The 27,795-nt window shown below is 42.3% G+C and overlaps 1 protein-coding gene across 2 annotated transcripts in view; it reads right to left on the reverse strand.

The window, feature by feature from the left end:
• Positions 1-2,414: 2,414 nt before the first annotated feature.
• Positions 2,415-27,795, reverse strand: part of ank1a (ankyrin 1, erythrocytic a) — a 101,860-nt gene continuing 76,479 nt past the window's right edge. The window contains exons 31-45 of one of the 2 annotated variants that reach the window (XM_015972996.3): positions 27,411-27,615; positions 26,006-26,102; positions 24,079-24,307; positions 23,845-23,973; positions 23,621-23,740; positions 23,445-23,532; positions 22,975-23,049; positions 22,595-22,726; positions 21,689-21,844; positions 14,493-15,135; positions 13,972-14,320; positions 9,211-9,294; positions 8,823-8,975; positions 5,909-5,999; positions 2,415-2,479 (exon numbers count right to left, since the gene is read on the reverse strand). In XM_015972996.3, the coding sequence (XP_015828482.3) occupies positions 5,928-5,999; positions 8,823-8,975; positions 9,211-9,294; positions 13,972-14,320; positions 14,493-15,135; positions 21,689-21,844; positions 22,595-22,726; positions 22,975-23,049; positions 23,445-23,532; positions 23,621-23,740; positions 23,845-23,973; positions 24,079-24,307; positions 26,006-26,102; positions 27,411-27,615 (2,532 nt within the window). In that variant the 3' untranslated portion in view covers positions 2,415-2,479; positions 5,909-5,927. Of the gene's footprint in view, positions 2,480-5,908; positions 6,000-8,822; positions 8,976-9,210; positions 9,295-11,905; positions 12,358-13,971; positions 14,321-14,492; positions 15,136-21,688; positions 21,845-22,594; positions 22,727-22,974; positions 23,050-23,444; positions 23,533-23,620; positions 23,741-23,844; positions 23,974-24,078; positions 24,308-26,005; positions 26,103-27,410; positions 27,616-27,795 lie in introns of those variants that run through there. The other variant, XM_015973008.3, reaches the window with a different exon arrangement.

The raw sequence follows: 27,795 nt of genomic DNA on the forward strand, positions 1-27,795 counted from the left end.
GTTAGGAGAGTAAGTAACCCATCCAATATGGCGGTGACACTGTTACACCCTCCAGCGCCCAATGAGGCATCTACATATTCATGTCTATGGTTTATCTAACAGCTCCATATTTTTAAAACTTTACATTAGCACTACATTAAATGCAAAAAATCCATTATAATCAAAGCTGTACCGAATATATAATTGACTTACATCTCAATGTTTGTAATAAATAAGATAAAAAATGAGAAACAGTAATCGGATGATGGGATATTAGAAAGCATCTTCAAAAGTTTTGTTCTTAAAACTCGTCTCCCTGTAAGTTAGCGATAAAACGATGATGAAGTCATTTATATGATAGTCAACAGCAGATACTTGAGTTAAATGTGACTGATATCTACTGAAACACGTAACGGGACTCAATGTTTACCACGACTTTACATTCATCATCTCTGGCAGGGACGCCATACTAAACACACACTGAAAGATGCTTATTGCAATGTTTACATATTTTAATCCAACGAAGACGTACATGTCTGTTCTAACCTCTAACATAAATAGGTGTAACTTACGGATGTAATCTGACATGGCACACATATCGAGGTAAATCACCCTTATGTTTCCTAAAAAAAAAAAAAAGCACAGGTCTGTTTGCAGTATCACTTCCTGTGACATCATCACAACTTAGTCGCGTCTGACCATCCAGGACTGAACATGTATTTAAATCAGACACGCAGGCACATTCAGTTTCAAGCAAACACAAATGTAAAGGAAACAAAACCACCTCCTTCAAGGTGCAAAAAAGCATTCCTGGAGGAAAAATGAAATCACAGGGCACTTTCTAGATGAGACTGATGACATGAAATCAGATTTTTTTTTTATGAAGCAAAAAGTATGGCAAGGAATCCTAGAATTCTGACATCATTTTGAACAGAGAGGAGTCGTCAAAAGCCGTGAGGAAGACTGTAACTATGGTCCTACGTAAAACTCTCCCACTTCTGTCTCAGACGTTCGTTTTGTGAGCAGTTATTGCTACTTCTTGAGTACGGTTAAGACTGGAAATCATAAAAAAAAGAGGCGAGACGAGGCTTAAGTGGAGACTGAAACGACAGATGTGCTTCGAGACGGGCCAGGCTCACAGTTACGGGTCAGTTTTACAGTTTCTCATCACAGTGATTGGCCACTGCCTGCATCCAAACATCACCTCGACACAACACTCCCACACCTGCAAGGTCACCTTCCGTCCAGTCGATCCAGTGCTACATAACCAGTTACCTCACTAAGAGACATCTTCTGGTGGTGGAGAGAAGATCTATAAGTGCACCTAGTGTGGTGGAGTCAAAAACTGCATGATGAGTTGAAGTTGGGCACCTCTTCCTCCCCGCTGGAGGCGGACAGGATTGCTACATGTTGTCTGAGAGGCTATGGGGACAGGATAGATGAACACAGACCTCACAAGGACACACTACTGATTCCACTAAAATAAAGCAGAGAACTTGGATGAGAGAACAGCTCAATATCTCGATTCTGCGACTTCTCCACAAGGAAAACTCCCAATGTCTAAAGCAAAGGATGAAAGCTTGTGGGGGAAAAAAACAGGAACAGAAAACAACCAGATGGTGTAAATCTGATTTTTCGAATGTGTTCTCATACTCACAAAGATCTGAAGTTACACAGATTAATATATAAGTTCTGAACAAATGAACCGAACGAGAAAAACAGGGAAGAATCTCATATGTTCGTGAAACAGCAGCATCAGTGGCATCGCATAGAGATTTTCTAACATAAACAACACACGGTCACGTAGAGCTTTTTAGTGCATACCATATGTTGTACAACACTGATATCCTTGGGTGATAAGTGTGGCTTTACTGGACTCAGAGAGCACTGGGACAAACTAGGATATCCTAATGGTGAAGACATTTTTTGTTTTCCTGTCTCATTTATTTTATTTTCTCTTACACTGAATCGTAATCTGGTGATTTTAGAAAATAGTTCGCTGATTGAACAAAGCCTACATTGCATGCCTGTTTCATCCCGAGACTTCCCCCCCCCCCAACCCCATTGCCCCCTCAGTATTTGTAGTTTAAGACAGGCCATGCGGCAGCAGTCACTCATGCTGATACAGATAATAGGAAGCACATTTTGGTTGCTATGTATATATCTATATATCATTTTTTTAAGTCTGTGTTTGGTTTTTATTTTATATGAAATCATGCTTCTAGCCTAGTAGCAGATGTTTTGTTTTTCTCTACAGAGTTTCTTCAAATAAAAAAAAATGGTAATAAAAACTACAAGTAGATCAGTTTCCTTGTCTTCTGCTGCGTGCTGATAGTCGACAAAGCCACTGTGAATATCGTTGTGTTGGGGGTCTTAATTTCCTTTGTCAGCCTTTTTATTTATTTAATATTTTCAGTGTGGTCTTCCTCCTCTCAGCTGCTGCTGGTCATGTGTCCATGTAGGATTGTTTTGGTGAAGGGGTTGAATCCTGCGGAGAGCTCTGCAGAGAGAGAAAGCGTCCTGATGTAGAGTTAACGTGTGTTTAAGTACAGAACAGGTAGCATGCACGCTTGAACAAATCCACGCAATTGAAGCTGCAATGGCAAACCTGCAAAACAAGCTAACACTAACACGGTCACGGAGCAGTCACTCCTCCCATTGGCTATCATCCCTGCTAAGGGAATAAGTCTTGTCACCAGAATTTAATTGGTGTTTTACATTTTGGGACTCTGGTAGTTTGTCCTAAAGTAGAAGTAGTAGCAGCAGGCTCTTTCTCCTTCTCTCACAGTGGTGTTCAGTTGGAAAATGCACGAGCGCTTAAAAGTCAACTTTACTCATGTTTAGTACATTTGCAGTGGTCCCTAGTAAGAAAGAATGCCCTGTAAATTGCAATCAGAGGGGAAAAAAAGCTCCAGTGTGCCTGTTTGAGGACAAAGAAGTCAGCTGGAAAAGAGCGTGACAGAACACGACAGGATTTGTAGTCATGTCTCCTGATATTTGGACATCTCACCTCTGATTGGCTAACAGCAACATGGCTTTACCACTGACTGTTTGCTCTGCAAAGTGGATGTTTAATCTCCACAAACAGCACAAACCTAAAGGAGTTCTGCTGTGTGGCGGAGTTGCTAATGCTAACGGTTAGCTTCTACTAGCTGAGACATTCTCTGCTGTCTAAATCAACAACAGCCTACCTCATTGTGAGGCAAGATAGGTGAGTGGAGGACCCAGGTAAATGTGGAAGTGGGTGGGTTAGGATCCAATCAATGGTTTTGGTCTGAGCCATGTTGGTGGCTGATGTGTTAAGACAAATGCGAGAGAACCTCTTCAATAAATTCTTTTATGTTTTTCTTTAATCTCCACCATATATTTATAGCTCGACTGTGTTAGAATGTTGTTAAGAGTCATTAAAAAAACAAAACAATGTTTTAAAGGAGTGGTTCACTTGTAAAATGATGCATTTGCAGTGGTTTCTAGTAGGAATTAATGCCTTATGCGTCATTCCTGAGGGAAAAATATACTGGTGCACCATTTCTCTGACCTCAAGGTTGCCCACATCACAGCTGAGCTTCAGACGGCAGGTTTCAAAGTCTTATTTTATTAAATCTGGACATCTCACCCCAGATTGGTTAACAGCAATGCAACTCCACCACTGACTTGCAACATGGATGTTTATAGCCTGGAGGAGCTTCTGCCGTGTTGTGGTGTTGCTAATGCTAATGGTTCCATTCCATTCCATTCCATTTATTTGATAAAGCACATTTAAAAACATCATGTGAGCTGACCAAAGTGCTGTACAGGGGTAAAAACATATAAGGTTAAACGAATAATATAAAAGAATAAAACAGCTAGAGCATAGCACAAAGAACCAAACAAGAGAATTCAATAAAATTGGTAAAAGAACAATGTAAGTAAACAATCGATAAAATAGCTAGGCAGTAAAAGCAAGGGAATAAAAGTAAGTCTTTAAGTGAGACTTAAAAACCCCAATGGAGGAGGAGAGTCTGATATTCAGCAGGAGATCAATCCAGAGTTTCGGAGCGCAGACAGAAAAAGCTCGTTCACCACGGGTTTTGCAGAGTAGACGGGGAATCTGTAGTAGGTGTAGGTCACCTGAACGGAGAGTCCTGCCCGGCACATAAGGAGTGAGTAACTCGGATATGTGAGATGGTGCTAAGCCATAAAGGCCTTAAAAACAAACAGTAACATTTAAAAATGTATACAGTAGTGCACAGGAAGCCAGTGAAGTCTTGCTCAAGTTGGAGTGATGTGCTGCCGACGGCCAGTATTGATCAGAAATCTTGCTGTCACATTTTGTATCAGCTGAAGGAGAGATAATGCGGCTTTTGAAATGCCAAACAGAATTGCATTGGAGTAATCCAACCTTGAGGTGATGAAGGCGTGAATGGTTGTCTCGAGGTGACGCCGATTCAGAATGGGTTTTAGTTTGGAAAGACGTCTCAGCTGATAAAAACATGATTTAACCATGTGATTAACGTGAGGGTCCATTTTTAGAGCCACATCATTTTTAATTCCAAGATTAACAATTGTTTGACTAATTTTAAAAGGAAGAGCAGAAAAATCAGGAGCGGAGGAAGACGGGCCAATAAACTTGGTCTTAAAATCATTCAGCAGCAGAAAACTAATTTGGTTAGCTTAAACTAACTGAGACGTCCGCTGCTGATTCCCTGACTTTAAAACAACAACCTTCCCCGTCGTGAGTCAAGGTGGGTGAGTTCTTGAATGGTAATTCAGTGTGACGTTGATCTGTGAGGATTTCAAATCCTAGCGTTTCATCATCTATTTTCTATCAGAAGCTAATGCAAGAGACAGATGTAGGAGACTATTTTCATGTTCAGACTGCATGATAAACTCAGAGTGCCTGCTTGTAATCAGAAAAAACATTAAAAGATGTTTTTTCCTGTCGCCTACAACTTGAAGCTAGCTTGTTTAGCAGATTAGCCATTGTAGCTTGAAGAACCTTTTGTGCATTTGATACAAATATTGAAGAATAGCATGTTTAAAATAGACCCAAGTTCTTTCCCACACAGGATAATTTTTTCTGGAGCATTTGAACCAAACACAATCAGCAAAAGCAGTTTATCATGCAGAAGCAGCAAGACCTAATGTATCAGTAATCTCAGGAATGTCGCAGGCTTTATTTTAGGGAGAACAAATCAAACACACTTTCATATCAGTGTGCGCGCACACACACACACACACACACACACACACACACACACTGCAAAAGCCCAAATTCTCCACACACCAGCTTCGTCCTTGACTGCTTTGACTCTGACAACATCTGTCTTGGTTTTGCTGACAGCACGCTGTGTCAAACTTTTTAAAGCTTGTCACTATATGCATGAGGAAAGACAGGTGACCCGAAACGTGTCACGGTAACCGTAAGGATCCCTTTGCAGTTCAAAGTGTTTGGAGTTATATTCATGGCTCATTTACGATTTGACATTTGAAACAAAACAAAACTGTTAAAGTAATATTATTATCACACATATTCATAGTATTTATGTTAGCTTGTTCTAATCACAAATATAACTCCATGTTCTGAAGTGAAATTGGCAAAGCACTTTTTAAAAGCAGCCACAAATGTAATACATAAAAAACTCAAGAGGCAAAAGGAAAATGACCTCAGCATAAATCAGAAAGTAATCTAAAGTGTCCAAGCATCTCGAGTTAATGTTAGTGATGCTTGAAAATATTTGTCAGAAGTTAATAGTTCATTTATTTTGAGATTTTAGGATCTCAAGATGATTTTTTTAAAATGTTATGTACTATCTTGGTGTCATTTTGCTGTACAGCATCAGGTTACATTTAATTAGTATTGAATTAAATGTAGATTTAGGATCATTTAATCCACAGAGAGAGACTGGATTAAATGGGTCAGACGAGGCGCTGTGGGTCGGTCCCATACCTGCGGCACTCAGTCTGCCTCACTGCTTAACTCTCCGCAGACTGGCACATTTCACTATCTGAGCACCTTTCTTCACATCCATAGAGTCGGGCTAATCGTGTGGAGACGACAGGGGGGGTTATAGCAGAAATAGAGAGTGATAAAAGGAGCAAGAGGTTGAGAGAATATTAGTAAAAAGAAACAGATGCAGAAAGAGATGAGAACAAAATATGGAAATGTTTCAACAGAAGAAAACAACAGACTTGAAAAACAAATGGTAAAAGGGAAGGTAGAGAATAAAATAGAAATTATATGTAAACAGATGAGCAAAGATAGGACTGATGGAAGTTGGAACACAGATAAGACATTGTTTGTGGTTTAAAGTTAACATGCCTAAAAATGTTTAAATGAATGTCTGGACTTCTGTTTAAAGACATTTCAAATACCAGAATGTTGTGTTTCTACAGACAGAAGCAGTGAGAACTTCCTGACTTTTACTCATTTTAATGACTGTAAATGTTTGATTCAGAGGCAAGAAGACAAAAAAAAATCACTCATCGTGCTCATTAAAGGGGTAAACGCAAGAGGGAAAAAAATTATTTCATTCAGTCACTGAAGTTTTTTTTTATGAAGTGGAGTTGTGCAGAATCCTCAAGAGTAATCAGAATGTTACCTGGAGTAGAAATCTGTTAAAGTGATCTCAGTTTGAAGAACCAGGAAGTGTTTTTTAAACGAAACAGTCAGACTAACTAACAGCAGGATATATTTAAAGATGCAATATGTAGAAATAAAGTAAAATTTCCATCCTGTGGTGAAATTTGGTCACTGCAACCACTTTAATCAACTTTGGAGCTTTTTGTGAGCCGTTGTCAGACTGCAATTGTTGTTGTTGCAGTATTAGCTTGCAGGAGACATGGCAACCCCACACTCACTGATGGTAAACAAACACCCCTCCTTTCTTTGTTTTGAAAGGAGAAAAACTCACAATCCCCACAGCCAGCTGGATATGAAATAAGTCTCAGTTTAACCTTCCTTTCAAAATGACTGAAATGTTAGACTCTTTTGGGATTTTCTCATTGTAAAATTCTCACTATATTCTTACATATTGCACCTTTAATAGACATTTTACACCGTTTAAAACAGCAGAAACCCTAAATTCTACCAACAGTTTGAACAATGCTCTATTATGCATTTCTTTTTTTTACTTTGCATTAGACAGTAGTTTTAATTCAATTTCATTTGGATGCAAATCAAATCTAATGTAAGGTATCTGCATAAGCCAGACTTCAGAAAACAAGAATGATTGGCTGGTGGAGTCAGCTGATCAGTGTTAGCACAAGTTAGCATTAAAAAAATCTAACATCTGTTTTTCTCCGTGTCTGGATCACTGACATCAATTTTTTGATGTGCATTTGTAGTCCTGGATGTATTTTCACACATAACCTAAAATAACTTATGACCTCGTTAGAAAATAAGCGCTTTCTTGGCATCAGAATGTATCTTAAAAATCCACGGACATCATATGAAATCCATGGCACATAACAAACGAGATTAGAAAATTGTGTTGTTTGCTAGCCTGGCCTGCCAGACTCGTCCTCTAATTCTGCACAGAGAAAGAGTCTGGTAACTCACAGGCAGAGAGGCACACGAGGGGCGAGACTTGGCAGCTCAAAAATAACCAATCAGAAAAAATACGGAAATGCAGACTGTACAACGTGACGCTGTAGTTTTTTGGCTGTAGTAAAAAAAAAAAGGCGTTTGGCAATGGTGCAAATATCTTTTATTTTTTAGAAGAAAGGCTTTTAGCGCTTCTACTTGTGGTTTTAAAGACATTCAAGTCATTTAGAACAGAGGAAAGAGCTGCAGCGAACTCCGCCGCTGACTTCATTGTTTATGAGAAACTGAGCGTCGCTGTGAGTGACGTCCAAGACGTTGTAGTTTTTTAGCTGTAGTCAAAAATGGCGACTGGCAACAGCGCAAACATCTTCTTTTACAAGAAAGGCTTTTAGCGCTTCTACTTGTTGTTTTAAAGACGTATCCAAGTCATTTAGAACAAAGGAAAGAGCTGCAGCGAACTCCAGTTCAGTCGCCATGTTTATGACAAACTCGGCGTTATGGTGTGTGACGTACACTACTCAGCGCTGATTGGCTCAGTTAGAATTCTCAGGGGGTGGGGTTATTTGAATAGGAGAGTTTCCAGACCCTTTCTCTGTGCAGAATTAAACAGAGGAAGAGTCTAGCAGGCCAGGCTAGTTTTTAGCCCCATTGACTTGCATTCATTTTTGTCATTGTTCCAGGCACCCATGGTCTGGAAGTAGACAGGCGTGATTTAGGCTCTGTATAAAAATTATTCATGGGATAGTGACCAGGAAGGTGAAACTGAAACAATATCTCACAATGACTGCTTAGCGACGTTCCCACAACACTTTCTCCTGATTCCCCAAACTGTGATCCCTGTACTGCATCAATCACTTCAGAAAAATCCAATCCCTTAAATGAAACATCCGCGTTAGGTGAAAGAATAGCTAAAATAATTAGGATTAGACAAAGATAATAAAACCACCAATGTGTTGATGAAGTAATGCATCTAAACCAAATTTCTCAGAGAACCAAATGATGAATTTAATCCTCTTACATGCAAAAAAATAAAAATATGAATGGCATATGGTAAAATTTACCACAAGTCCATCAAACATTCAGCATTTCATTAAAGACATGTTTTAAAGTCATCAGACTTATTGGTTAAACTATAAAAATTTCACTGACTGCCATAAAATTCTTTTTCAGACCCCTAATAATTTATTCTAGCTGATTTTATTTATTCAAGCAACACTTTAGATAGATTTCAGCTGCCTCATCTGATATAAATAAATTAATATCAACGTTAGCTAAACTGGTGACACATGCGGCACTCCCCTGCAGATCAGAGGCCCACCTTGCTGCTATCGTGGCCCAGGATGGCGTAGCTCAAATACTGCTCAGCATTGCCCTCCAGATCGTTGACATCCTGCAGAGAGCCCTCCATGCTCATCTCCAGAACCCCTTCCTCTCCCGAACCCTTCCCTCTGCGCACAACCTTCCGCACAATCTATCACACATTTACACGGACACACAAAAAGACGTAAGGAAAAACAAAGAGGTGGGCAAGCCAAGAAAAAGATGGAGAGATGTTGATGTGATTTGAAGATAAATGCATAATGGTCATTTTTTGATGAAGAACTTTGGTTAAAACGATTATTCTTAGTGTAATAATCATGGTGTGGGGTGGAACAATGAGTAAAGCCAAACATCTGAAATATAGATCAATTCTAGAAGACACAGACCTTTTTTGTGACAATGTTTCCATGTTCATCCGTGAACTGTTCCTCGCTTACTTGCTCTCCGGGGAGATCTTCAGCTTCATCGCCCTGTAGATAATAAAGTAAATGTAACAACTTCTCTCTCAAAACTTTTCCTTTCCTGGTTCATGCATTGGATGTTTTATCAGCTGACGTCACTTTTGCAAAGTTTTCTTAGCAAACAGAAGCGGAGTACAAACAAGGGGTGGAATATACAGGGATGAATTCCTCATTTTCAACACACGCCATGTCTCAAACGTTTGGAACAAATGTTCTTGTTTTCCATGGACACATATACAAAAATAGTCTAAAGTGGAGATGTAGCAAATGAATTGGACATGCAGACATAGACTGAGTCAGAAATTTCGATTTTAACTCAAGTAATTAATGTTTTCTTCAAACTTTGCTTGCCACCCTGTTCTGGGTGGGTTTCTGGGAACGGGGGATGTCTATTGGGGCCAGCAGGGTAGCTGACTCCCTGGTAGGGCTTATGTAACCAAATCTTTCCTCCCTATCCTCAGACATTTCCTTCTACCGCTCCATCCCATCACCACACATACACTCACATAGGGCCTTGGGGTGTGGATAAGTTTAGGGGTGCAGAAATGGTTCCCATCTCTGCAGTCCTACACCCCAATTTTATTTTGCAACATGAACACTTCCACCAACGGCATTCCTCGCAAATGCACTCTTAAGGCCTTGGGGGTGAGCACACTCAATGGCACCTGGAGGTGGGAGATCTTTTCACTCAGCTTGGCACCGGAGGCCACATCTTTAGGCTGTATCTAGACACTGAGGGTTTTAAGGGGAGTTGGGGTTGTGTGCTGACACCAGCTGGTGTAGACCAGAGATTTCTGCACTGCCCCATCCCCCCACCAGTTTAAAATGAACCCTATAATAACACAAATCAACACCATATTCATGCAGGCAGAAAGACACTAGAGGTCTTCTCACACTGCTGTTCTTAGTTTGCTGCCCAGGGCTGGAGGCTAGGAGTGGGAGCTAGCCATCTAGTTGGACTCTGGGGTAGTGGGTCACTTTGCCATGTGTTGGGTGGGGTTGCCTGCTTATCGTTACCCCAGTAAGAAAGGGACCTTCTCCTGGGTCCAGGAATGGTTGTGCCAGCTAAGCATCAGTACCTGAACCAAAGTGTGAAGGGTGTGCTCTGCTCTCTCCTGGACTCAAAACCAACAACAGCCTTCCCCGTCGCAAGCCATGATGGGTGAGTCCCATCCATCCATCCATCCATCCATCCATCCATCCATCCATCCATCCATTTTCATCCGCTTATCCGGACTCAGGTCGCGGGGACAGTAGCCTAAGGCGAGAGGGCCAGACTTCCCTCTCCCCAGCCACTTGGGCCAGCTCCTCCGGGGGAATCCCAAGGCATTCCCTGGCCAGGTGAGAGACATAGTCCCTCCACCGTGTCCTGGGTCTACCTTTAGGTCTCCTCCCAGTTGGACGTGCCCGGAAAACCTCACCAGGGAGGCGTCCAGGAGGCATCCTGACCAGATGCCCGAGCCACCTTAACTGGCTCCTCTCGATGTGGAAGAGCAGCGGGTCTACTCCGAGCCCCTCCCGGATGACCGAGCTTCTCACCCTATCTCTAAGGGAGAGCCCAGCCACTCTTCGGAGAAAACTCATTTCGGCCGCTTGTATCTATGATCTCGTTCTTTCGGTCACTACCCAAAGCTCATGACCATAGGTGAGGGTAGGAACATAGATCGACCGGTAAATCGAGAGCTTCGCCTTCTGACTCAGCTCTCTCTTCACCACGACAGACCGGTACAACGCCCGCATCACTGCAGATGCGGAATGGGTGAGTCCATGAATGCTAATTTTGAATGTGACATAGATTTTAGTGGGTTTTTTAATTCAAGCATTCTCCCATCTATTTCCTATCAGCGAGTAATGCAGGAAATAGGAGTGGAAGACTTTTTTTTACATTTTACATTTTAAACTCAGAGTGACCAATGCCATTTCAAACATATCAAGTAAAAAATAGTTTCTCAGTGAATTTAGTCTTTAACAAAAATAATAATATTCTGTTTATAGATTCACATGATGACAGTGTTGTGGCTGCATGGAAAACACAGCTGTTGCTGTTTTCACTGCCATGCACCAGAATTATGTCTCTACAAAAATCAATCCGATGAACAACAGACAGTTCAAGGGTCAAAGGATTTTTCTTTGGGTGGGGGGGCAGTAGGGATCCACAATGCTGAATAATAACATTTTTCCCTTTATAATTACAGATCATGAGGTTAATGATTATGTAGTTAAAGCTCTAAATAATCTATATTCTGCACATTATTCATAAGCTAAGAGAAACTAATGCAGCTGGAGACGTACATTGGAGTTTTTCATTAAAAACTGCGACTTAGACTTGTTGATGTGAAGATAAAGTGTTTTCATTTGCAAAAATAAATCATAAATTTGGCAACAACACGAACTTTACCGACACAGGGTAAACTATTATTACAACATGAGTTACAACATGTTGGCAAATGTCTCTTTCAGATGCAATAAGACTCATCAAACCTTCCACAAACACAAGGCTTCCATTTTTAATTCGCAACAATAAAACTTTAAAAAAGCATTTCCCTCTATCCCAGCTTTCACACGGGCAAATACTTTTTCCGAACTTTTGCTTCCCTCGCCTCTGCCTCATATTTTGTACCTTTAGGATGACTCTGCGGCGGACCACCCTGGTAGTCATGTTCTCCTCTTCATCGGCTACTCCCTCCACCTCACCGAGCTCATGGTCCAGCTGAGCGTGAATGTAAATGAGCACAGACCGCACTGAGCCACTGGCTATGTGGAGGACATTCTGACAGCTGATCACCAGAAAGGCCAGCAGCACAAAGCTGAAGAGGAGCTCAGTCACCAGGGCCCACATCAACCCAATTAGTCCGCAGCAAATCTACACAAATGCACCAAACTGCACAAGAATGCAGCCTCAGCCAGCCCTCGGTAGCTCCTGTCTCCCACAAAGTCCTCTGAGCTGTGAAACAAGCTAACAGCTGCAGCCCTCTGCCCTTCGCCACTGTTTCAGTCAAACTGGTGCCATGTCTTTCAGTCCGTATCTGTCCTCCTTCAGCTGGGGAAGTGGGCCCTTCTCGCCGGGTTTCTTCTTTCTCCTTCTGACGGTCTGATCAGTGGGACAAAGTCACAGATGTCAAGGGGGGGAAAAAAGACTTCTATTTACACCTCTCTCTCTTTCTGCCCGCGTGACCTTTGGGCTTTAAATAGCTTCTCCAGTTTGGCTTTATGTGCTGTGGTAAGACACCAGTTACCGTCCTTTCACACTGAAACTTCAAACTAATTGTCTTTTCTCACAATACACTCAACCAGATAAAGTTGTGTCCCTAAATACACCATGCAGACACCAGAGTAAGCCAGTGAATGAAACCACAAGGAGCTCTTTAAGCCCATTTAGCGTCATTCAATAATAAACCCACAAAGATCCTGAATTCAGCACCCCAGATTAGCCTTCCTGGTGGAGAGTGTCCTTTACAGTGGGATCTCTGAATGTTAGCATGTGGGGAAGGTTGGGGTGGGGGTCATGCAACATGAGCAGGAGAGTAAGAATCTATATTTGTCCCTACATGCTGTTTGTGCCCATTTTGGGCTCACCACTCTGTGTGTACTTGTGAATGTGCTTTGTGAAATGCTCCAGAGATGAATATAAAGCAGATTTTAGTGTGGTATCTGGTTCTTTAGGGTGTAACTTATTGTGTTAACATTTTCTCTAAACTGTATCTGCAAAACCAGCCTGAAAATGTGGGACTCTCATTGAGGATGGGTTTAATGAGCATACTCATAAAAATGGAAAATTAACCCGTTTTGCATTTGAACGGGATGGGTGGCCAATGACTGTCGCATAAGCTGGAAGGCTTAGAAGTGATTGTATTGGAGAAGAAAAATTACTACCACTGGGAATAGCTCTGAAAGGACTGGGATAAAGAAGTCATTAATCCGGTCAGTTTGGAAGTCTGTAAGTCTAACTTGCAGCCACATTTCTGTTTAAACATCAGAAACAAATATCTTTGTAAGCAACTGGTCAGATAACTTCAGTTTGGAGAAATCACAGTGATACCAGTTTTACCACCATCCTAGAACAATTTCATAAACTGGTATAAATGAGAATTAGGACCTCCAAATTCTAGACTGTGATTTTCAGCTGGAAAAGGGAAGAATGTCTTGTATAGGTCAGGGACTGGCCTTAGCCAGTTGAGGTGGCTTGGACATCTGGTTAGGACTCCTCTCTGGTGAGGTTTTCCATATACATCCAACTGGGAGAACACCTAGGGGAATACCCAGGACATGCTGGAGCGACTATGCCTTGGAATGCCTCAGGGTTCAGCGGAGAAGCTTGTCCAAGTGGCTGGGACGAGGAAAGTCTGGACCTCTCTGTTTAGGCTGCTGACCCCGGATAGGCAGAAGAGATGGATTGATGGCTATAGACTGTTTGATATCTGAGTTTTTTAGCATGGTCATACTTTTGGTGTTGGACCCTCTTGGACTAGCCATTAAATCATCAGTCTATTTTGCCAAACGGAGGATATTCCAACAGCTATCTACAACAGATTATTAATAGTTCATGACGATTTACAGAAACACAAACACAATGTAAATAAATCTAATGTGTTGTAATCAAAGTATTTGTATTTATGTCTGCTGTTTATTGTAATGGAATCTACGTTGGTGATGTAAGGACACATGATGTAAGGACGACCTGCTCACCTGGCCCCTCAGGCGCATGTCGTCCCAGCCTCGCAGCTCTGGTACCCTGTGTGGAAATCCCAAACCCTTCTCAAAAGGCTGGGTCCCTCTGAAGTGCCCTCGTAAAATCTCAGAGTGCCCCATGTCCCTCACCGGCTGAAGCAAGGCCTCCTGAGCCATGCGGGTCTGCTCTGCATCTACAGCATTCCGTACTGATGAAACGACATTCTCCATGGCCTGTCTGGGCTTAGATTGGATCCCAACCCAAGCTTGAGTTGGGTCGGTGACAGGGATCCATCCGGGACCTGTCTGCTCCTGCAGGTAGGAGAGAAAAGTGCTTCCACCTCCTCCGTTCTGACCGTTGCCTGACCTGAAGGGGAGATTAATGGATAGATAAGGAGGTCATCTTCTAATCACACTTCAATCACAAAACAACTTTTAGAATTCCCTTATTTTTATCAAACTACAGATCCAACAAAAAATGGATCATTTCTGATTGTGACTTTGTAAAAACTGGGATGTAAACAGAAGATCAAACCAACCTGTCTCCATTATGATCAGCAACACAGCTCAGACCAGCTGACTCACTCAGCCGGGCATACAGCCTTTGCTGTCCTGCAAAAAGAGAGAGTCCTTCCTCTGAACCCATTCCACCTTCTCGTCCTCCTCCTCCGGCTCCATCTCCACCTGTCGTACTTGTGAATGCGGATGCCTCTGAGCTGGCCTCTGACCCCTGACCGTTGTTCAGCCCGTTAAGATTCATCCCGGAGATGGTGCCCCCAAGCGAGGCTGGTGTGGTGGTGCTGAGGGAGTCGACGCCCATCTCCGAATCGTCTTCTGGCAACTCAATGGAGCCACTAAGCACCCCACCCCCTCCGCTGGCCGCGCTGGCCTGACTGGCCGGCCGACCCAGACTTCCATACGGCAGTCCCAGCAGACGCTCTGAGTCATCAGCATTGCTGCACTCCAGCGATGAATCCTCCACAGGCACTAATGAGGGGCTGTTGCCTGAGGGCCACACCTGCACATCAGACATCTCCATGAGGGTGTCTTCTTCTGTGGTGGCAATAGGTGCACAGTCCAGACTGGAGACTTCCTGCCAGTAAGACTCAGCACCCAGCGGGGAGGGTAGGCTGTATTGCATGGAGGCCGGCGAGAGTAGCTCTTCCTGCGCAAGCCCATAACCTGAAGCGAGACAGAGAGAGGCACACTGACACCCGGCCCCCCGCCTCGCTCCCTACCTCACCCCCACAGCATCGGTACCCTGGGAGGGGGGTAAGTGCCCCTGCCCAGGATCTGGGCAACTAGGGGAGAAGTAGAGGAGGCTGAAGGGACAAATGGGAGAGGAGAAGGGATGGAAAGAGTGGGAGTGGGGGCTGAAACAATAGGATCTGGAATCAAAGTGCAACTAGCTCGGAGAACAAGAACAGCTTTTAGAAGGAGGGGGGCTTCAAGCTCAGTCAGCCAGTGTTGGCGATGCGAGCAGCAGCAGCAGCAGCAGACACAGCCAGACTGACCGAGAGGCTTAGGTTCGGACCCAGACCCAGCAATGACTGATGCTGCTCTGCTGGCTGCTACCTGCAGGTTACTGATACCTGTCCAGCAGGGACACACACTTACTCTGACACACACACACACACACACAAACTCACATTCAGTGATGCATGCGTTCAAACCCTCTCAGGAACAGGCAGGTTATTATCGTTGTCAGGCTGGACAGCATGCATGCAGGCAAAGTTCATTCTCTCCTCAATTTTACACACACACACACACACACACACACATACACACACACACACACACACACACACACACACACACACACACACACACACACACACACACACACACACACACACACACACACACACACACACACATCATCCCACTTCACACAGCTGCTTGATTTAACTCAGAAATGGAGTGTATGGTTTTTGATGCACCATGTAAACACAATAACATAATACTTAAAGAAGCCACATGGCTTTAGCCCGAAAGTAAAACTTTTAGAAAGAATCAGTGTGATAAGGACTCAGGCCACTCCTACAGGGATGACTGAACAGTCTCGCCAATCATTTTTGCTCTCCTTGTTTCCACAGCAACAGGAGTATATTGATTTTACAACATTTCGCACCATGGTAAAAAGAATGACTGTGTATATGTTAAAGGCGTAAACATCTAGAACAATTGTCCAGAAAGGTACGGTCGGTTTTAAGAGACTTTATGAAGAAAATATAATTTTTTGTTAAAGTTGGGAAAATTACTCTTGGATTGTGTGTTGCAATTTTTTGTTTTGTGGTGTGGAGAGGTTTACTGACTAATTTAGAATCTGTGATTTTTGGTGTTATGGTGATTTTCTAAGGTAAAAGGGGACGGTGAACATTTTAAGCTCTGCTTCTGCCTGCGTCGTTTCGGATACATAAATCAACTGGATTCAGTTGTTGGCACTGAAATAAAAATAATTCATTCAAATTGCAATTGGATACAGAAAAGTACATTTAAATGCTATTAGCAGTGTCCTTTACCTTACCAATAATACAATAAGACACTGAAACTGGGACTTGTGCAGTAAGTCCGGAGCTCATCAGGCAGACTGTATACCGATGAGGTTACCGTCCGCAGCACAGGCTGTAACGTGACTCATAGCTGGCTCAAGACTCCTGCTGAGAGCGCTGGGGATATTTGAGACACCAAGCAGTAAAAAGACCTCTTGTCCTACTTTCTCTTTCACCCTCTCAGCTAAAGTCAATCAAAAGACACCTCATGCATATTTATGTTGTCTATTGAAGATTGATTCTGCAAAAGAAAATCAGCTGCATTCATCTTTATGATCAACGCTGATGAATATCTTTACCTCTAGCTTAACTTTTATGAGGTCCTGATTGTGAAGTAAGACTAACTAAATTACCGCTACGTCTTTTTACATTTAGCTTTTCAAAACTAAACAAAAAAGATTTTTTAACCATATTTATTTACAAAATTACAGCTTCATGTCTAAATGTTCATGTTGAATGAAACTTTATTGTGAAGAGCAATGACAAAAACAGTTTTCTATCATTGGAGAGAGAGAGAGAGAGAAAATTATTTAGATGAGACAGAAATAAAGGGAGGTGTGAGATGTGACAGATTTCATTGCGCGACCTCCTGACTAAAGATGAAAAAGCAGAGAAGCTCGCATAAAACACACACGTAGAAGATAGGACGTCTTTTTGCCTGCACACACATGGGTACATATGTGCCAACACTTATATTTTACTAAACAAAACACACATAGACACTCACGCTGATACACTCACACAGATCAATGCAACAGCATTAAACAATAAACATGTTTACAATAGGAGGAGGAAGAGGTCGACCATCAACATTAAATCACATCCAAAGAGATGCGGACAGTTTAGATAAAATTAGGGACACACAAAACAACCATGACATTCATACACAAGTCAACAGTTAACAGAAAAAAAGGGTCTGTGGCCTTTTTTAACCCCCGACTGAGGAGTAACAGAGTCATTCTCTGTGTGCATGCCATGCAGTGATGCATCTTCAATGCTGCGTTTGAAACATCCAACAAGCAAGTTCTACTGCTGCCTATCATCCCAGTGCCTCCATGCAAACGCACAGGAACATGAGCAATGGACGTCTGGTGCACATGCAGGAGGGAAGGGAAAACAGGGATGGGAAAAAAGGGAACGGAGAGATCAGGAAGAAAGAAAGGAAGATAGATGACGAACACAGATAGAAACGATGTCAGAAAGAGAGAGGGAAAAAGTGAGGGTCACCTCCCCCCTCCCGGTGGGTGCTGGAAACAGTCGGTGTGAGGGATTTCTGTCACAGAGTGGACACCAAAAAAAGGTGGGGTTTACAGGAGTAAAAACAAAGGTGGGGGGGGGGGGGGGGGTAAATGCACCAGTCGCAGAAAACAAACAAAAGAAAAGCTTAAGATGTGGGTCAGAGGTCAGCATGAGATCGGCATGAGGTCAGAGTTCGGAGAGGAGTGAGAAGGAGGAAGAGAAGGGCTGCTAGGCTGCAGATGACATGTCCAGAGAAACACAGAGAGGGACAGATTCACAAACACGGCTCCAAAAAGGACATTCAGTGCACCGACATTAACCTTTAGGAGACTCAAACTACAGGACATGCAACCACAGGCAGAAAGAGTTCAGATGCCCTCTGGTAAAACTAAAGCTACCCTTCCTATAAAAAAAATCCTTCCTGTCTATTTTGTTGCAAAGCTTGAATAACATTTGAACTTTCCTGAAAATAGTTTAAAAATCCAGCAGCCTGTGTGTATTTAGGGTTACCTAAAGTGTTTCTGTTTGTTACAAACTCACTATTGGGCTTTTATAGATATCAGAATTGCAGTTGTTTTTAAATGCATCTTGTCTCTAAGTTAAGATTTAGCTTGATTGGTAAAAAGAGATTTTCTTCGCAAAGGCATCAAATTAGTAATTACTAGGCATGCACCGATACCGATACAGTATGAGTAAGTTAACCGATACCATTGCAGTTGCCTGAATGTGGCTTCACTGCAGCTTGTCATTTCTGTTCACCTAATATTTTAGTTTTGTGATAATTTCTATTAATATATAATTTTTTTATCTACCCCACAGCCTTTTCCTATTGAAAGCAGAGAGGAAAATAAAACCTGCATTCCAATTCATTGCATTTTTTGTGTGACAGAAGTATCGGTATCGGTAATCGGTATCAGCGAGTACTCAAATCCAAGTATCGGTATCGTATCGGTTTGGAAATAAGTGGTATCGGTGCATCCCTAGTAATTAAACCAAGAATAAAACAAAAATCCACAAAGGTGTGGAAAATCTGAGAAAATCGGAGTCTGTATTTTAAGGTTTGTGACTGTTGCATTTTATTTCTTAGATGAATATTAAATCAATTTTGACTTATTTTCTTTTAAAATTTTCAGTATTATTTGATGCTTTGAGCAAAATATTTAGATAACATTTTTCACCAACCCTAACCGCCAGACCTCCTTTTTTTGCCAGATGTGTAAAATTAAGACTTTAATGGACTCTGTATAACAACATGAGCTAGGCTAAAAGACCTCAAAAAGCAACATATCACGCCTCGTTCAATGACGAACCCAGGACTACATCTAAAGCCTGACTTTTACGTTTCCGTCAGCTCGAGTGCGGAGTTGCACACACGCATTGACGAAGTTGTTCTCCTTTCAGAGTTTTCCATCGCCTGAGAAGTGTTGCAAGGCAAATCCTCATCAGGACAAATACGTCCCTCATACTCCCTCTTTTCTTGCAGTCACCACATCCAAACCCACATTTTTCTGAAATTTCCCTCCACAAATAAAAAGTTTGCTGCATATCTTTGTATTCCTTCAGTCGTGGGTGTATAAATATTGTTACAGTTGGACTTTTCCAGTGAGGCGTTCTTCAATTTGCTCAGTATTTGCCACTAAATATAATAGATTTTTTTTAGGGGAAAATGAAAGTGCTGTTGGCAAATTTACAGGAAGTCGTGTCATGACCAGTCACAGGCTTGTAGTCTCCGTCAGTTTCTACGGACAGTTAAAAACTGGGTCATATCTCTGTAACCCCTCGAGGGCCTTCCGCAGAACCCTTGCATCCCTGGAGTTGTGTGTCTCTGCACCTACACAGTCAAGTACAAGAGTACAAATCTGGCTTAAAGGCATCAGTTGGTTTATGTTAGATCAGAGGTCATGTGTCAACAATCACTAAAGAGATGGGGGTTGGGTTGAATAATATTTTCCATTATAAGCATTAATACTCATTTAAAAACTGCATTTTTTTAATTTGCTGTTGCTATCTTTGTCTGGTTGTAAAATTTCTTTGCTTGTTTGAAACGTTTAAGACTGCCTCGTCATCTGCACTGGATAAACGGACGGAGCTGGCTGAGGAAGAAGAGCAACTCGCACCAATCTAGAGGTGAAAATGTAAATAAAATTTTAAATTATGCATGTTCACGACAAACCTAGAGGCAAGAGAGCCAGGGGACAATGTAAGAGATGAGACTTTACTAGCAATCTATGGGTGTCGATCTTTTACTAAAGAGAATTTGTTTATTAGCTAAGCAAACTATCTAAAAACCTATTTAAATGTCACATTTTTATCTATAGTACTATAAGATGTTTGCTTATTTCAGTAAAATCTAGCAAACGTTAAAACACAGTTATGCTGCTTGTAAAAGATCAGCAGTTTATTTACCACAAACATGGTGAAATAACCAGATTATTTGTCCACCGAATGAATTCATCTACATTTATTGTGCATTCTTTAAACTTTCTCCTGCAGACGTCTCGGTGGTAAATAGATGGTGGAGGTACAGTAGGAGTGTCCTGAGTCCCGACGCATGAGCTGAGGAAAAATCCTGCAAAATTTCAACGTTTGTGGCAGCTTGCCCCAAAAATGGGAGATGAAAAACAAAACCAGAGGTCATTTATAGAAAAACAAACATTTGTCTTTGGGTTTTTTTTAGAGAAGAGAGAAAGTGCAATGGTGCTTTAAGATTTGTGAATGTGTTCAGATTTACGGTTTGTGTAGAAACATGTTAACATCATGAGATTTTCATGACAGTTTTGTAGCTATTTATGAAAACTGCTATGTAAAATATATGTTTGTGATCAGTGGTAATCAGGTAGGAGATAGATTAATCTAGAGTCTTCTATAAAACCAAAAAGCCCTTGTGACCTTTACTAATCCACCAGAACTCTGAACATTATTGTAAAAGATCCATAAACATCCCAGAGTTTATTATTTCTACACAAAGACAACAACTTCACCTTTTCCTACAAGATTCTCAGAGCTGATCAGCAGTGTAACTAGAATGAATTTTTTTTTAAAACAAAGGTTTTGCTTAAGGACGTCTTCGTCAAATTATTTAAGGCTGTGGTCGTAGCATGATGTCATCAAGGAGAAGAAGAAGAAGAAGATTTGAAATCTGAACAGCTTTTGCTCTCCTAATCCCCTCCCCTTCTGGAAGGAGTGGAAAACTCTGCCTCACATAATATACGCACATACATCTATGTAGCGCTAACGGAAAAAGTAATGTTTTCAATATGTTCCTGCTCAGACACACTTGATTCCAACTGTGAAATTATCTTCTCAGCATTCACCTTAGCTGCTAATAACTCGTTTTAATCAAATATGCCATTTTCAAGCAAAGAAACATTTAAAATGGTCGTAATCCAACACTCGTGATGCTAGCACCCCCCCGCTAACCTTACAACAGGCTAACATAATAGTCTGATGTAGGGCAGAGTTGAACGCTATGCTAATCACTTAGCTGCAGTACACGAGATTGAGCCCTTTTCATTCCCCTCCCTCCTTTTCCACATTTAGCATGAAGTTTACAGACTGAGTTTAAATGAGGGTTGCGTTCGCATTCAAGCTAGGTTGGTGTGCTAAGCTTACTGAAGTGTCTGCGTCACCTTTTAATGCAGGCTGAGAACTGGGGTACATTCTCGTTGTACATACGCTGCCAATCACTGGCATTCGACACATTTTTCAAACAAAAAGTGTGGGTGGAGTAAGACTCTGGTAGGAGGGTGACTTGCTCTTTAAAAATTTAAACTTTGTGCCCCAGCTTTAAACTCTGGTTACTTCTAGGAGAGAGCACCTTAAGCTGAGTTCACAAGACTCACAAATCTTTAGCACCACTGCATGTTTTTTGGACAAGTAGCTTTGGATCAAGTTGGTGAGGACAGTGGGAATGGGCTGCACTGTGAAATGTAGGGAGATCTTACCATTGGTTATACCAGGGGAGAGGTGGTCTCTGTTGTTGTGTCGACGCTTGCTGAGATCACAGGAACTCTGTCTCAGTGGCTGAGGCGGTTGACCTTCCAACATGCTGATGATGTCCAAACGGTCAATATTCTTCAGGGCCACGTATAAGCTCTCCACTGCAGAGAAAGCACAGGAAGGGGACTCAAGCAGCCAAAACAGGCAGGTAACACTTTACAGTAAAAGACACTAAATTGTGCCTCTTTATTAGGTAATGACTTAGGAGGTAATGAGTCATGGACCAGGGACTAATAGGTAGTTAACCAGTACTTACTGGTAAAATTACCTACTAGTTTAGTTCAAGGACTAATGGTTAGTTATCATTACTTTCTTATTATTTACTTAATAAGTACTTGAAGTACCGAGTAAGTAATGATTAGTTCTTCGGAAGGTACTTGAGAGGAGGCTTCACTTTACTTTAGGGGACACAAATGTAGTAGGTAATGTTTGAGTACTGAGTAAGTACTGATTAATACTTCAGTAAGTACTTGAGAGGAGGTTTCACTTTACTTTAGGGGACACAGATGTAGTAGGTAATGGTTGAGTACTGAGTAAGTAATGATTAATACTTCAGTAAGTACTTGAGAGGAGGTTTCACTTTACTTTAGGGGACACAAATGTAGTAGGTAATGGTTAAGTACTGAGTAAATAATGATTGGTTCCTCTTTTATTCCTCAGATAACAGTTCCCTGAATGAGATTGGTGGGTGTTTTCACCAGTAAGTACTGGTTAACTACCTGTTAGTCCCTGGTTCATTACTCACTGCCTCCCAAGTTGTTCCCTAGTAACGATGCACAATTTTGTGTTCTTTATTGTAAAGTGTTACCAACAGATGAAATACAGATCAAACTCTAATCGTGTTCTCCTACTTTTGGCCCTTTTGCCTTCCCGAGTGGCCCACAGATTGAGGAGTGCAGAACTCTGCTCAAGAAGGGAGTTTGGATTCTCAACACGGATCCTGTTGATATCGTCCACGCTGAGCTGAAGCTCACGGGCCAACTCTGTTCAGAGAATGAAGCGAGGAACATTTAGAAGAAAACTGTTTTCTGAACACTGCAAGAAAAACGATGTTTACCATGTAAAACATGTGTGGCTGCTGGCTGAAAGACAGTAAATAATGAGTGTAATTATCCTGCTACCATGTTATAACATTGACATGAGTAGAACTGAGCTAGTTCTGTTTGTCTGACACAAGAAAAACATGTTTCACAGAAAAAACAGACACTGTTTACTCTCACTGTGGACTCACCGGCCCAGCTGAGTCCCAGCTGCTCTGCTATCACAGCCATCTTCAGCTCCGTCCTCTCAATCGCACTCATAGATGCTGGAAAAAAGAATAGAGGATTGAGCAGGACTGAAACTTGTGCTTCTGACTTTGTTAGATTTGAGGAAGTTTGTATTTCCTCTCAAAATGTCACTGAAAACAATCTGAGGAAGCAGGGGTGGGGAACCCTGGTCCATCGAGGGCTGCTATCCAGCATATTTTAGTTTCAGCCCTGCTTCAACACACCTGATTTCAATTAGCAGGTGATTAACAGGCTTCTGCAGAGCTTGATGAGCTGCTGCACAGGCGATTCAACCACTGAATCAGAAGTGTTGGAGCAAAGACATGCAGGATACCGGCCCTCGAGGACCAGGGTTCCCCACTCCTGTGACAAAGTAAGGTTCTGCTGCTTTCTCAAGTATGTGGAAAAAAGTGTGAGAATTAAAGCCTCGCACCTATAGCAGGCTCATTCAGAGCGCTGTATCTTTCTCTTAAAGCTAAAGGGGTCAGAGTTCGTCTCCGCTCTTCACTCCCAATAATCTGCTGTTGGCAAGCAAACAACAGCACCGTCAAACTCAGGAAATCGACTGTGATGCATTGTGTCTCCAGCAAAGGTAACCTTTAGCTTTACCTTCATACATGGCGGCATTGAGATGTTGAGGTTACAGAGCACTTGTTGGCTGTCCTCATATTTTGTGGACTTTCGCAGAAACGATAAAAATCCAGTGGGTTCTTTAGTACCATCTCTCACCTGCAGTTTAAACATAAATGACCATTAGTGAAGAGGAACTCTCGTCAAGGAAGTATTGATGGAAAAATAAAATTTAAAAACTGAAGACATTCAAATGCTAACACCTTAACGGAGACTGGGAGTCGGTTATCCTTGAAAGCCTGGAAACTGAAGCAGCGTGGTTGCTGTGTGGCCTTCCTCACTGGCATGAGATTACCTGAACACTCCAGGTGAAGAGGCATTCCCTCCATCACCTGCAAGATAATTCCTTATATATCAAGAATCAGATCCTTTTCTCCATAACAATTCTTCCTCTGAAGCCTTTACAGCACAAACACCTCCCTTATCATGTAACTGACCTCTATGTCTCGACTGCGAGCCACCTCTGTAAAGTTCTCGTGCTGTTCCAGAGTTTTATCCATCTTATCGTCGGTCATGCAGTAGCAGCGTAGGCGGCCCTCACGCAGCTCATTCATCTTTGCAAACACCACAAACTTGGCCATGTAGGGGACGGCAGACAGCTCTTTGTAGAGCAGGTTGGCGAAAGAGACGGCCTCAGCTGTCCGAGGACAGTCCGCCAGCCAGAATCTGGAAGGAAACAGTCACATAGAGCGCTCATGTTGACTTTAAATTAGTAGTTCAACAGCATACTTTTAATTTACTTTGATGTCACTGTGCACAAAATTAATATTGAAGAGGTCGTTATTTGTGTTCTGTACTATAATTATCAGGGATGCTCGATATAGGCTTTTTTTTTTACTGATATCCAATATAAAGATATTGCCTGATTTTTTATTTCCGATACCAATATATACCGACACCGATAGATGCTCGGTTACTGTTAGGTTCTGACATCATTGATCTCCTTTCATGCATGCTACAATGTTAAAAATGTTCTGTGCAAAATGACAAATACCTCAAGTTAGTAATAGGGAGAGTGCCAGGTTTATTTTGTCTGTCTGTATAAGGAACTGAGATGAAGACAAGATGAGAGGCTTGCCAGAGAGGCTGACAGAAGGACACACACATATGCACTCGCCCCCAAGACACGGAGTCCCGTGAAGCAGAGGAGCACTGTCCCGCGAGGTGGACAGACTGCAGGGCACAGCTGATCAAGGTGGAGGTTTTCCTCTTCCATGTTTGTGAGTACCACTACACCTCTATATACGTACACCAGGAGATGGCCAAGACTGCTGCTGGGAAAACGCGCTGTAGCGCTGTGGTGAATGCCTGTACTAGTGCTTCTGTTTCTGTCCAAGATGGAGTGGGCCTGGCGTATCTGGAGGAGGAATCTCTGCAGGGATGCAGACATGACCTACACTTGTATAGCATCTTTTAGAGTCAGAAGACTCCAAGACACTTCACACTACAGTGTAAATTCAGTGTAGATTCATCCATTTGCACACACATCACACGCTGATGGTGATGAGCTACAAGGTAGCTACAGCCGCCCTGGGGTGCACTGACAGAGGCGAGACTGCCGAGCATAGGCGTCACTTGCTCCTCCTACCTGGCCATTTGTGTTAAGGATCGCACTGAGAAGATAAACTGCTGGCTGGGTGGAGGTACGAGAGATCAGCTGTGTTTGACAGCCCTGCACGAGGATCACATCAGCGATCGAATCCCCTCAGCTGGCACAACCAGTAATTTTTTTAAGACCCTTTGATTTGTGCCTCATGTCTCCAAAAATATCAGTTGTGATCTGTGTTTTGGGTTGTCTGGGTTGCTTGCTCACCCTTGGATTCAGGTCAAATATTTGTGATTGGCCACATGAAGACATCGCATGTTCACACAGGGCAAACTCTACTTCACAAATGGTGCCAAATAATCTAAAACATCCAGAAAGCTTTACCTCAGAACTGTCTTATTTTGACATTTTTAAAGAGAGGAAAAGTAAATGAAGAGTTTGATGTATAATATTTGCATTGCATGAAAGACTGATAATCAATAGATATTTTCCAAAATTTCACTTTAACTCCAAAATCGGTTGTTAATAAAGGCCGGCCACTGGAAATCCCTAGTAACAATATATTTAGCCAGTTGGAAGGTTTCTCACAAACTTCAATGTCCACACCTCATTTAGACATGAGAGTCTGAGATGCTAAAACACACCGTTGAGAACCTCATAAAAAAATAAAGAAACAAAGTGCAGAAATTGTGTTTGATTGCAAACATTTCTTATTTGATTTTAGATTTAAACTTAATAAAATGTATTGGTTTGACAAAGATATTCAGTTTCTTAGCACACTATAGGCTGATGTTTTAAATGTTTGCATCTGAACTCACCGAGCTGAAACGTTAGTTGTGAAGCTGGCGCAGTCGTTGGTATATGCAAGCTTAGTGGTGCCTGTAATGTCTTCCCATTGGGCTGAGGCTGTCCCACCTGACAGTCAGAGAGGGAGGGAGACAGCAAACTCAGGGGGAAGGTCAGAGAAAAGAAGAGTAATGACGGGACCCCCAAACGCGCGCGCACACACACACACACACACACACACACATTCTCGTCAAGCATTCATTGTGAGGATCGTCACTGGCTTCCATTCATTTTAGTGACTGGATTGTGCCTAAAGCCTGATTCATGCTTCTCCGTCTGCGTCAGTGCGGAGACACGCAACGCCATCATCCGTTCTTGCGTAGGGCTCCGGCAGGCACGCAAGTACGTAAGGAGTCGAGCCCACTTTTTTAAACATCCATCGAACGAGACGGATTACGCAAACTTGTGATTGGTCAGGACGCTGCTGTTGTTTACAGCGCTGCCATTGCAAAGAGAGCTGAGGATAACTAGCGGCAGACACGGAGAAGCTTGAAGAATACCTCTCGAAAAAACTCTAAAAATATGAACGTTTAATTCTCCCGTGACTGGAGGAGTGAAAAGATGTGCAGCAAGCGTTTTATTTGTGGACAGAAATGACAGGAAACGTGGGTTTAGAGGTGGGGAGCGCATGAAGAGGTGGGAAAATGAGAGACAAATATGTCCATGTTAAAAGTCTCTTATATACACAAAAAACACAATACAAACACTATCTTGGACCGATACATGACAGGATACCACAGAACACCGCTACGCCCTCTGTTGTCCTGCCGGGCAATTGCTTTACAACACTCTCCAGGAGAAGGAGAAGTATGAGAGCAAAACGCTTCCGTCAACCCGTGTGTGTCTGTCCCTTGCGGAGCTGACGGAGAAGCATAAACCAGGCTTAACCCTAACCCTAGCTCTAACCATAACCAGTCTACTCCTAACGCTAACCTTAACTAAAACTTAATTCCCATAATACCTCTAAAAGTAATGAGTAGAGCTCTGTGACATAGTACCAAAGTGAGGACCAGCAAAATGTCCTCACTTAGGTACTATGTCCTCAGTTTGCAGGTAAACTTGTCATTAGTCCTCACTTTGATGTAAAGACAAGTACACACACACACACACACAGAGAGAATAATAAAGTCTCTAAAATACATAAACACAATATAAACACAATAGTAAATACTCTATTGTGGACCGTGACTGTAATAGTGACAGGATATATTACATGACAGTGCTACGCCCCCTGTTGTCCTGGTGGGGGATTGCTTTGCAACGCTCCCCAGGTTATGAAGAAGTCTGAAGGGAAAACCCCTCAGTCAATGTGTGTGTGTGACTCTGCGCTCGAGCTGAAGGAGATGTATAAAGGCTTCACGTTGATGCATGCAGTACCTATGACGGAGCAGAGCAGACGCAGACTGGTGGTGTCCCCCTCCCCCGAGTCTCGAGGACTATCCCTCCAGGACGGGGGCAAAGGTATGCGCAGACCGATGGGTCGGTGAAACTTGCGCCGCCGAGGCTCTACGGTAACCACAGGGCTAAAGTTTGCCTGGTTACCAAGCAGCTTAGCAACCAGCTCATCTGGAACAGGCTGAGCCTGAGGTTAAAATAAACAATGAAGGAAATGTCACAGGTTCATGGTGATGGAGAAAAGGCGAATCATGCAAAAGACAGAAACATACGAGTCAGTGATGAATGGACAGGACGTAGAATGAAAATGGAAAATGGGCATAAAAAAGCCAAATCAGAAAAAAAATAAAAAAGGAAGAGAAAGAAG

The sequence above is a fragment of the Nothobranchius furzeri genome, chromosome 17, assembly GCF_043380555.1.
Source record: "Nothobranchius furzeri strain GRZ-AD chromosome 17, NfurGRZ-RIMD1, whole genome shotgun sequence".
Lineage (NCBI taxonomy): Eukaryota > Metazoa > Chordata > Actinopteri > Cyprinodontiformes > Nothobranchiidae > Nothobranchius > Nothobranchius furzeri.